We start from the raw sequence: 12462 nt of genomic DNA on the forward strand, positions 1-12462 counted from the left end.
TTCTGTGAAATAAGCCTCAGAGTATTCAGGAAGGATGATCACATATTTGTTGATGAAAGTTGTTGCAGTGACTTAACACACTTAAAATATTGCATCATTTTTTTAGGTGTATTTAAGAGGAAATGCACACAGTAATGAGTGAATATGAGATAGAAACTTATTACACTACAGATGTGTGATGCAGTGAAAAGAGAAGCAACCCATTGCCATGCCAAGCCCCTGAGCAGTGGATAATGATATTAAACTCCCTGGATAGATAGACTTGACAGGGCCTGGCACTTCTAAGTGAAGACATCTTCATGTGTTGGTTGAAGGCATCGGCTAAAACAATGACTGTGTGTGCAAGCTCATATTGAATAAAGAGAGCCGACCTCTGGGGGACCTGTCTATTCACATGCGTGCAGTGATCCTCTCAGCATGATGAAGTAGTCACTGTGATGTTCTGTTGTACACTGGAAAGGCTAATTAGAGAACCAATCAATCGTCAACCAGGGCTGTCGTCTGTGGGACTGTCAACTACTGTTACCCTCTCCTTTCCTTTTCCATCCCTCTGACCTTCTGCCTGTCCCATTTGTCTGTGCTTCTCTCTTCCACTTTCTCTCCATCTGTAGTTAGCTTTAATACCTTCCAATCCTTGGCCTCTTCTTGTTAATCTTTCCTCGTGGTCCTCAGGAGATTCTATTCTATACACTCATTGCAATGCCGTATCTGTCCCCTCTCTTGTTTTTTTCTGTGTCCAGGTTTTTCACTTTCACTCCTCTGTCGTTCCCACACATACCCTCCATGTGTTTGTTTCACCTTTCAATGCCCTACAGCAAATGGTCTTAGCATACCTCCCTTCCAGAGCAATGTTGTGTTTGATTCATCACGCGTTCCCCTGATGGGCAAATAGAAGGCTTGCTAATTCTCTATTCCATGTTCACATGGGGTAATCTCTTTTGTAAAAAAAAAAGGTTAGCAGCTCACATGCTGTCTTGTAAAGCCTTAATAGATGGTGTTTTTTATATTCCATTTTTCACAACAGGTCTTCTTTTGTGTCCTGACTAATGTGAAAAAGCAAACACAAAGAACCAAACAGAATTAAAGCATCATACAAATTAACATCATTTCTAAAGCGCACTTCTATGGCAAAATCAAGGTAAGAAAAAGATGACAGTATGTTCAAGAAAATGCAAACCAAAGACCATATGCAAAAAATTATGCTGTAATTAATATTCATGTACAAAATGCTGATCATAGAGATGCATGACTAGTTCAGCAAATATGCCTACTAGTTTTTGTACCAAGAGTTTGATTAGAATATTAATAGTACTCTGTAGTTGAAGCTATAGCCAGCAGCCCGGTTAGCTTAGCTTAGCACAAAGTTAATTTGACTCTTGTCTAAAGGAAACAAAGTCTGCCTACCAGTACCTCTACAAGCTCACGAGTCAAGCTCATGAATTAACATGTGTTTGTTTAATCCATGTAAATTTTGGAGTGCTTGAATTACAAGTTTTACTTTAATGGGGTCTGTTTATGGCCAAGAAATAATCCAGCACATAATCCATAAAACCACAAGTTTTTACAACCTGGTTTTGTACTGATTAAACAAACAAGATGGAACGTGTTCATTAGTGAAGTAGGCACCAGGCTTTCCATCCTTTATGCTACGATAAGTTTGCTGACTGTAGCTCCATATTTACCGAAAAGACACAAATCAGTCATTTACTCTACGAGGATAAGCATATTTTCCAAAATGTCAGTATTCCTTTTATTGGGTTGATTAACATCGTTTTTTTGAGTTGAGGTATTTGTATCATTTGCTACCAAATAAAAGTATAGCTAGTAATTAATGAAGCCGAGATAAGTTTACTGTTATAGACATTATACACTGGGGTTATTCAGTATTCAACTCCTGTTATAATTCTGAACTCACCTCTCTCACTTCTTTTTCCACAACATTACCTTATCACCCATCTTCCACCCCAAGTCCTCTCTTGTGCAAACTTCCTATGGCTGCTGTCCACTGGGCCATTTTTCTTGATGTTGCATGAAGCAGCAGTAGCCAGCAGCCAAGCCAACGGGTCATCCATCATATCCCACTCCCATCATCCGCCTCTGCCTGGGAGGTGTGGCCATATGGCTCTGCCCTCTCCCCTGGTCCCTGCCCATAATAACAGATTACAGCTCTCCAGAGGAAGCTCACATCATTGCTTGGCCGTATATCTTAGTGTGAAAGTTGTCATTATTTATGAGCCCAGACAGGTTACAGTTGTACGCTTGTGAAACTGGAGGTTTCAGCCGGGCTGCTATTACTCGCCGTTTCTCATTGACTTGTACTGAATGCAGTGCACTGTTGTCCTCAGGAGCAGAGTTGTTTTTAAAGTGTCTGATAGAGTGAAATAACTAAGGTTTACTTACTACAATTTAGCTAAAAAATATTGCCATCTGTTGAATAAAAATGGCACTTTGTGACGTAATAAGAATAAGTAAGACAATTTTATCGTGTTTTCTAATTCCTCCCTGAATCACATTGTCCTTTTCATATCTGCAACAAGATGCTTGAGATATGTCTGTATCAACAATGACTTTTTTCAATCTTCCTAGCTTCTTTCATATTTGCATTTATTGTATTTTTTTTCCCGTTTGGATAAGATAACAGGCAAAAAAAATAGCCCACACCAGCATGATAACATTGTGGCCTTAGGCATCCCTTTTAAAAACTGAACTGAGATCTGCAACTCTGTAATTTAACACATGAAAATGCACAGTAAGTAAAGCTGCAATTTCCTCACTGGTCAGCAAAATGTAGACCCACTGTAGACTTAACATTTAATTTATCTGAAATGTTGCTGTCAATCCATATTCATTATTTGTTTCATTTCCTCTTTTCTGCGGCACACAGCGGCAGGCGAGGCCCTGGCAGGCAGGTAAGCATTCCTGTTGTGATTTGTTTTTATCTCATTGTTGTGCCGAGACATTTTGTCACTCTCAGGGCAGCTTGAGGCAGCTTGTATCCTATTATTCTTATCTATATAACTCACTTGATGGAAAACACTGAATGAGATTAAGATGAGATCCTGGTGATAGGACTTCTGACATTGACATTACAGTTTAGGCTTCATGCAAGAGTCTGTATTGTATTCTCCAATGTTCCTGTCAAAGAGCAGATAAGCATTTGGATGAGTTTTTCCTCCTCTGTTGGGGAAAAAAAAACATAATCAGGGACCAAACAAAGTGATTCTCTTTGAAAATATTTGACATTAAAGTCTTGTGTTTTTTGTCACCTTCAAATACTCTGTGAACTGTCAATATCTGACATCCGCAGATGTTTAATTTCCCAATTGCTTGGTTAACGTCTTCCCTCTTTTTCCTTGCTTTGTTTTCACCTTGCTCCTCCATACTTTATAATATAGACTTAGCGATAAGCATAAGAGAGGCCTGCATTTTCTTGCTTTAACACTGTAGTGTGTAGCGTGAACTTCCTTATGTTTGTGTCTCTCCTGACCATACCTTCCCTCCATTACCTTTTCCTCTTTCTGTACTAATCTTTGGCAGCAACAGCAACTGCTGAGGCCATCTCTTCTGAGACCTGAGGTAGAAACACTCCTGCTTTTCTTAATTCACAGGGATTGTAGTCATACTGCTGTGTACTCACCCTGTATGCTGCTGCTGCTGCTGCTCTTCTTCTGTCTTTCTCTAAGGACCGCTGAGTAATTTCTCTCTCTGCCTCTCTGAAATGCAGGAACTCTCAGGTATCGACCCAGGCCAGGACTACTACGGGCAGGACTACTATAATTACGACCAAGGGTGAGCATGCAGCCCACTGACCGTCTCATCCCTCATCAGTCTTACTCTAATCCATAGACCTGATCTCCATCAGTTCATTTAAAGTAAAAAAAAATTACATCATTAGGGCTTATTTATCATGACCTTTCCTACCAGCTTCTAGTGCTGTGGTCCTTGGAGGAAAAGAGAGATTCTAAAGAAGTTCAGAATAAAATGATGAGTATAACTTATGCGTCCCCTTTAGCAGTACATACCATCCAAGCGTTTAGCCTCTCTACTCCCTTTAAAATGAGATCAATTTTGCTGCCTTGGGTCGGGCACCTGAGACTGAAAGTGTTTTCCCATGGTTTAATGGATAGAGGGTGTTTTGGCTTGCCTGTTACATAGCCCATATGGTCTGAAGAGGGAAACATGGAAGTCAAAGCTGTAACAGCTGCTGAGAAATTGTTATTCATTAAACGCTTACACTCTGTGGCAGGTGACTTGTACCACTCTGGGGAATTTCGCTGCAAGTTTATCAAAAGAGAGAACACCTTACAGGTTTAAACTCACTGAGAGGAAATCTGACAAATGTTCAAAATTGTCCATATTGAAATTAAGTCTTGTAATTATATCTGTGGTTACTCAGTGACCTACCTGTCGTCTTTACTAACTCCAATTACCTCAGCCATCGGTTGCTGTGTCTGAATCACACTGGCCTTGATTTGCAACAAGCTGTAATTATATTTTAATGGCAAGTCACAAAGTTCATTGTAAAAGCTGCTATTGCAAATGAGCGTATCATCACTATAACCAGATGCCTTTGATCTGTTTCTGCTTGCATTGAAGGGACCACTTTAACAGCAATAAAGCTTTTAATCGCCTGACCATGTGGTCCCCAGAGCCGCACTTGCATGTTCAGAAAGTGGCGGTGACTCAATTTGCCATCAGCCATTTTCCTTTAGGCTCCTCGCATAAAAAGAATAATTCACGTGTTCAATATTAATGATATTATCCAACCTAATGTTATATAAAATATGATGAAAACGTTAAAAAATTCACATGATATTATGTACATTTGTCCACCAACACTGAAACTATTACATTTCAACAACATTTGGCAAGAGATAAAACTGCATGCTGTCTCTCTAGTAGGGATTGTGGTTGGATAGGTCTCAGTACTCCCCTGATGAAAGTCATGGAGCCAAATATGCTCTGGAATAGAAAACAGCGCATTGGAGACGCGTTGTGTAACCCGATTTTATCAGTTTTAAATGCTTTTAATGGGCTTTTAGGCATTACTTGATACTCCTCAGGTTCCTATCTCAGTTTATTCATTCCTATAACTTATGAGACCCCTTTGACAAAGATGGGCAAATATGTACTCTGCTATATTTTTGTAAAAGCTCACGGCATGTTTTTTTCTCCATTTTATGGAGAGAAAAACTTGCCAAATGCTTTCTATGAAGAGCTTCAAATCAGCAAGAGCAACAGCAATTACTGCCTATCTGATCAAAGATATTGCCAAATCTACAAAAAAGATCAAAAGTAGGACTGAATAGAGCAGTCAGCTATAACAGAGGAAGATGTAGGAGTTTAAAATCAAAAATAGAACAGCCAAGTAAGGCCTTTTATGATTCTGGCAATGCCATCCCATTTCACTGTACTCACTATATTAAATGATAGCCTAACATGATAGACAGGATATGATGTTTAATTTTAGTGAGACATTTGTTCATGGCTTTGTTCATACAGCCTAATTAACTCATTGTCACTGATGTCATCTTGTTTTTTAAATCCCTAAAAAGCAAATAATAATTGTATTATTTTTTATATTTTGTGTGAATCTATTTCTCAGGTATGACCTTCCTCAGTACGGCAGTCGGAGGAGGTTGATAACTCCCATGTATGATGAATATGGAGAGGTGATAATGGATGACGGGTATTACTACGAGGTATTACCTTTCCTTAATTGTGAATCTCATACTTTCGTGATAACATTAAGATTATTAATTATTGCCTTAATAGGCTGTGTGTCCAATGTACAGTATTATTGTAACAGCAGTATTATCAATGTGACATTGTGTAAAATGAACTGTCTTAGGGCGGAGGCAGAGGCAGGGGCCGTGGGGGCATGCGAGGTAGAGGTCCACCTAGGAGGGTTGCTTTTAGTGACATGCCACCACAGGATGAAATTGAACAGGCTGAGCCAGCAGAGGCAGCAGAGCCAGCAGTGCCAGCAGAGCCAGCAGAGGCGGCAGAACCTTCTAAGGCTGCCAAGAAACTGAAGTCTATCATGAAACTCAGCAAACTTCTGGCAGCCAAGAAGGAAGGAGTAAAGCCATCTGACGCCGGTCCTTCTGGCCTATCTAAATGGAAGAAAGCCAAGATGTTCAAGATGTTCGGTACCAGGAAGAAGGACCAGGATTATGCCAAACTATTGTCAGCCCGCCGTATTGACAGCCAGGAGAGTTTGACTGACGGACCAGCACTTACGGGACCAGGGAGCGAGAGAGATGAGGAGGCCGCACAAGTAGCCAGTGAAGATAAACAGGAGTCTAGTGTGTCCATTAGTGTGACAGAAAGTGAGCCAGAAGCAGGTGCAAGTGAAGGAAGTCAAGAAAAAGGTTCTGATGAGGAAGCCTCTGAGAAAAGCAGTGTTGACAAAGATTATCTCAAAGTAGACTTAGACCGGGATGATGCCAACGAAAGTACTGTGGACTCTGACGAAGAGCTGGAGGATTCTGATGAGGAGTCTGAAGAAGAAGAAACTGAGAAGGAATCTGCCAGTGAGAAAGAATCAGAGTCAGAGAAAGAGTCAGAAACACAGAGTTCATCGGCCACAGAGAAAGAGTCAGAGTCCGAGAAAGAAACAGAATCAGGAACAGGCACAGGAACAGAGAAGGAAACAAGCACAGAAAAAAGTTCAGAAGACTCTGATGAAGAGTCTGAAGAGGAAGAGGCTTCAGGGAGCACCACAGAAAGTGGGTCTTCTGTGAGATCATCCGCTAGTGAGGCCAGTAGTGGGAGTGGAAGTGGAAGTGGCAGCGGGAGTGGAAGTGGCAGTGGGAGTGGAAGTGGCAGTGGCAGTGGCAGTGGAAGTGGTAGTGGCAGCGGGAGCGGCAGTGGCAGCGGAAGTGGGAGTGGGAGTGGCAGCGGGAGCGGCAGTGGGAGCGGGAGTGGGAGTGGGAGTGGGAGTGGGAGTGGCAGTGAAAGTGGCAGTGGCAGCGGCAGCGGCAGTGGCAGCGGAAGCGGAAGCGGAAGCGGAAGCGGGAGTGGGAGTGGCAGTGGCAGTGGCAGTGGCAGTGGCAGCGGAAGCGGAAGCGGGAGTGGGAGTGGAAGTGGCAGTGAAAGTGGCAGTGGCAGCGGCAGTGGCAGCAGGAGTGGCAGTGAAAGTGGCAGTGGCAGTGGCAGTGGCAGTGGTAGCGGCAGCGGCAGTGGCAGTGGAAGTGGCAGTGGCAGCGGAAGCGGGAGTGGCAGTGAGAGTGGAAGTGGAAGCGCAAGTGAGAGTGGCAGTGGCAGTGATAGGTCATCACAGAGATCATCAGAGAAGTCCAGTGAAGAACTCAGTGAGGCAGAGTCAGGGACTGGGACAGCCAGTGAGGCAGAATCAGGGTCAGAGTCTGGAGGAGGGTCTTCATCCAAAAGTGGCAGCCGGAGCCGCGGATCTGAGGACACGATCACAGAGGAGAGTGAAGAAGAGTCTGCTGACGAAAGCAAAGAGTCATCCAGTGATGAAGCACCGCCTAAGAAGTCCACTAAGTCCTCTGGTCAAGCGGTCAGAAGCATCAGTGACACCTCTTATGATATGTATGGAGGACTGTCCCCAATCACTGAGGTGGATGAGGATGCCATCTCCTCATCGAAAGCATCTGGTTCAGATTCTGAAGGAACTGCCTTCTAGAGAGATACATTGTCCACTGTGAAGTAAGAGTGAATAAAATCAATTACCCTTGCATGGGAGTGAAGAAATATTGCTTTCCTCTACAGAGTGTTTCAAATGTTCACTTTCTTTCTCATTTACCCTCAGCAAGGAAAAACGTTGGTTTTGCTCTCTTTCTTACGTCTTCTTCTTCACGATTTCTTCTCTTTGATGTTTTCTGGGTGTTTTTATGCCTTTACTTTTAGTATAACTCTCATTTCTGCTGTGAGATTTTGCATGTTGCAGTACTACCTGTTTTGATTGAGTGCTTTACTTTCTGGGCATGTACAGTGTTACTCGCTTCCAAGATTTCTTGACAAAAATTCAGTTTTAACAGAGAACCGCAGATACTTATTCATCAGTGTTGCCATAGTTATTTTGAAACAGTAATCTGACTACTGACTACTTCTTTAAAAAGTAACTTAGTTAAGTTACTGACTACTTGCTTTTAAAAGTAACTAAGTTAGACTACTTTAAGTTACTTTCAGCAGTGGCTGACCCCCCACCCTCATACCATAAAAATGACTACCAGTTTTGCCAGTACTCATTTTATTGACATGTATTTTAGGCCTACAAAAAACATCTTATAAAAATAAAATTGACAGTCTTTCTTGACCTTATTTAATATAAATACTTCTTCTTATAAAAATAAAATAAAATACTCCTGAATTCATTTAACTTTGCGGAATCTAATGGCAGTTACATGAATGAACATGTAGGCCTATGTTGAAAATCCTATTGAACCTGTAGTTGTCCAACATAAGAGCAGCAAACAAAAAGAATCGATTGAGGTAACTAGAAAAAGATGTTCTGTGAGGCAGCTCAGTGGTGTTGCTGGTAGGGATCTTGGATACAGTGGCACGAAACGAGGGCGAGTCAACGGTGTTCACGGGCAGCATTTCTTCTACCACTTAATGCCCAACCAACCTAGTTAACTCTGTCCCACTTACTAGTTTTACACCTAAATCCAACTTCATTTGTTTGCAACTGGGACCTCCTGCATCTGTTTTCTGTGCATCTGGCGGGACTTGCTCTGTTAACGTGGTTGTGCCATGCTGTGTCTCTAGATGTTTCTTTAGATTTGATGTTGTATTTTTGAAGGTAGACAACACTTTGTTGCCAGCACAGAGTGTACAACGAACCTTTATGTTGCCATCTTTGGCTGAAATGAAATCAAAATAATGTTGGTATTTCCAGCTGCAGAAGGCAAACCTCTCTCCCTCCATAATTGTTTGTATCTGACTTGTGGCGGAGCGGAGATGAGATGACGTAAACTCATAGGAAACGTGTCACATAACCCAGGTCACCAAAAAAATTTAAATAAATAACCTATGTCCCCCCGAAACGCAAAATAGTAACGCACGATGTATTAGATAAGTAACTTAAATCTGACTACTAGTTCAAAATAGTAGCTGCGTTAGACTACTCGTTACTGAAAAAAGTAGTCCGACTACAGTTACTAAGTAGCTCGTTAGTGGCATCACTGTTATTCATAAAATAGTTCTATTTTCTGAAGATATTCTTTTACACTTGGTATTCATTTTAACAAGTATGATAATAACTTGCATTTTATGGTTGAATGTCAGTATCTGTGAGAAGAAGAAGGCATCGCTGTTGCACATAAGCATAAATTCTGCTAAAAAATCTGCAGATTCTTGGAGTGTTTTTTCCTGGAACAAGAAAGTAAATTATGGCAAGAATTCGACACCGTGATCTTGATACCTGGTGTACAAACCAGCTATCTGCAGTGTTTTTGTTTTCAGAGAAACTTGTGTATATTGTAACTTCAGAAAAAGGCTATATATTGACTATAACCCCCTCTCTCCTCTCCAGCCTGGGAAAAAGAAGCGTATCAAGCTGGTGTTAGATCCGGAGAACGAGACCAGCTCCACAGGTGAGGAGAGCACCACAGAGACCCAGCGGAATAGACTACCAAACAGCCACAGCAACATCAATGGGAACATCTACCTCGCGCAGAACGGCACTATTGTCCGAACTAGACGGCCACCCCACGCAAACAACTTAAAGGTGGGCTCACCATGTCGGCTCGGTAAGCATTTTAAAAAACTAGACAAATTGGGTGTGACTCATGAAGAACCCCCTCCTATTATTAGCACTGAGGGTAAAGGAAACAACACTGAAAATGGAACAGGTACATGTGTCAGCTCTAACGTGGACGTCAATCTCAACACTCGGTCCTCCTGTGGCTCTCTAGGATCCACCATCACAGATCTTAGAAGTTTTGGGTCTGAAACGAATATTGCCAAGGTCTTGATTGACAGAAACAGCAGTGGCCCGTGTGTCAATGAGGAGCAAGAGACTTCTGTTGACAGCCACAAGGACAGCAGGGAGACAATAGAGTCCCACAGTGACCACACATTATCAGACGAGGAGGAGTTATGGATGGGACCCTGGAACAGTCTGCACATACCAATGACAAAACTCTGACTGGTCATGCAGAAAATGAATTTCCTTTTTTGTTATGTTCCTTTTCTTTATCATATTGCATTTGATCATAAAAAAAAATGATTGTGTGCCTCAACTAGATAAGGTCCGATCACTGTCTGCGACACGTGATTGCACTTATAGTCAATTTTTATTTAATCATGATTTGTTAAAGCTTACTTGTACCAAGCGTTTATCACTGACAGGGCTATTACAGATGGGAACATAGAGTGCCTAAAAAAAAATATGAAATTTTGTGTGAACTGTGTTTGACTGTAATTTTAAGTCTTTATTCAACACAGAAGATGGGCCTCTTTTATGAATGAATACATGTTTTTCTTTCTTTTCTCTGCCTTCTGTTTTTTTTTTTTTTATCCTGAAGCGAATCACAAAGAGATTGTCAATAACGTCACATTAAAGATATCTACAGAGAAATTATGATGAATATATGAAGAAATTGTGATTATATAGTCTATGATAAAGTAAAAGAAACTTATTTTGCTAATAGCATTTTACTTGCAAATAATTAAGATTGTCATTGATTATTTTATGTTGTGATCACTTGACAATGTTTTTGAAAATTTCTGAAAAATATATCAAATTATTTTTGTCTATTTTGTATCTAACAGAGTTGGAGAATCTAACATATGACATTAAAGACATAATACCCACATGACTGTCATAGCTGTATTTCGACAGTGAAATATGTGTTTTTATATGGACATTTGTATCTACAGAATGTGGTATTTTCAACCCCTTTACATCATGCAGATGCACTCTGTTCATGATAATTTATTATCTGATACATCAGGACCCCATGCGGGTGAAGGACTACCAAAAATGTACCACCTTCAATAATAAAGTTCTAGCCTATTTTAATGTGTATTGTGAAGCGTAATTGCAGCACAGTTCACGCTATCCTCGGCGTCAAGGTGCCTTAGCAACTTTGATATTGTTAATAGCAGTATGCAGTTTTGAAAATACAGTCCTTGAATTGAATAATGGGAATGAAAGTTGAATATAAGGCAGCACACAGCAGTAGAACACAGCAGTAAGCTCATAAAAAATACAATGTCTGCAGAGAGAGGTCTGTCAGAATGAGGCCTTCTCTGTGCAGTGGGCTTTCACTCTAAAGAAGAACAATGACAGGTCACCAAACATGGGGATATGGATAGCTACTGTATCTCTGAAAAGCAGTGGGTAGTATGTCGGGAAGTGTGAGAAACTGACAAGCCTTCTTGAGCCCATTTTCTTACCTGTCAACATAAACTGCAAAAAATAAAAAGTATCATGTTTTTAAAGGCGGCAGTGAATGTGACCAAAAAGCCAAGAAGGCAAATCTCAAGCAAGCACATTCTCTTCATTTGCTTCTTGGTTTATCAGAGACTGACGCATCTGACACATCCAGAATGACATTTAGAAAAAGTGTCCTGCAGTCAATCAAACTGTGAGAATGCCAATCAAGTTCACAGAGTTCTTTGGAGGAAGAAGTTCAGAAAGGAGCAGGAGCTGAATGCCAGAGTGAAGTAGCTTGAAACACTGCTCAGAAAATAGGTCACGAGGGAACCTTGTTCCCACCACAACAAGCCCGGTGTCCTACAGGATCAAAACAAACCTCTGCACTATGCTGATGGAAGAAAGAATTTTAAAAAAAAGCACAAAAGCATAACGCTCAGCCTGATTTAATTGTCAGTTGTGTTTTTTACATCTGTTAAATGTGTGACACATTTGTATAGATTGCTTTTTGGATCTGCACAGACGAGACAAGGGTTCGCTCTAGTGTTCACTGTCTATTAAGAGCCACCCGCTCAACTCTGTGTGCACACTCAGGATCTGACGCTGCTGACAGAACGGCACTGTACAAACCCTCTTCAGTGCAGATGGGGCTTAATATCACGTGCTGTTTTTGACAATTTTCTTAAAACTTGTGTTCTACGTATTTTTCAACAATGTTTTAAAAAGAGTGTATTCCAAAAGAAGAACATCTGCATTGTTAGGCAAAAAGAAAGATAATTAGAAGTAGATATGAAATGCATCTGTGCCCTCATCTTCTCAAACACAAGGACATGCTTTACCAATCTCTTTTTGGAATACTCTCCTGATGAATTGGATTAAAGCTTACCCAACAAATAATGGATGCATGATTTTGGCTTGTCATGGGATTATGTCCCAAGCTTTTTTCTTTTTTTCTTTTACTCTTCACCCTCAGCATTACACTTAGTAGATTAAAATACACCATTAAGAATGGACACATCCCTGTCATAATGAATTTTTGGCTTGAGAGAACCCCCAATTCAGTGTCTCCTCAAATGGGATTTACTTGTCATATTAGTAGTATTTTAGTATTT

The 12462-nt window shown here is 40.9% G+C and overlaps 1 protein-coding gene across 5 annotated transcripts in view; it reads left to right on the forward strand.

Annotated features, from left to right (window-relative positions):
* pcdh15a (protocadherin-related 15a) overlaps positions 1–10982 on the forward strand; it is a 201065-nt gene extending 190083 nt beyond the window's left edge. For 4 of the 5 annotated variants that reach the window (XM_027278161.1, XM_027278164.1, XM_027278162.1 and 1 more), the window contains 5 exons: positions 2885–2909; positions 3538–3576; positions 3725–3789; positions 5606–5702; positions 9503–10982. In XM_027278161.1, the coding sequence (XP_027133962.1) occupies positions 2885–2909; positions 3538–3576; positions 3725–3789; positions 5606–5702; positions 9503–10117 (841 nt within the window). In that variant the 3' untranslated portion in view covers positions 10118–10982. The remainder of the gene's footprint in view (positions 1–2884; positions 2910–3537; positions 3577–3724; positions 3790–5605; positions 5703–9502) is intronic. The other variant, XM_027278165.1, reaches the window with a different exon arrangement.
* The last annotated feature ends 1480 nt before the right edge of the window (positions 10983–12462 follow it).

This window comes from Larimichthys crocea, chromosome III (assembly GCF_000972845.2).
Source record: "Larimichthys crocea isolate SSNF chromosome III, L_crocea_2.0, whole genome shotgun sequence".
Classification (NCBI taxonomy): domain Eukaryota; kingdom Metazoa; phylum Chordata; class Actinopteri; family Sciaenidae; genus Larimichthys; species Larimichthys crocea.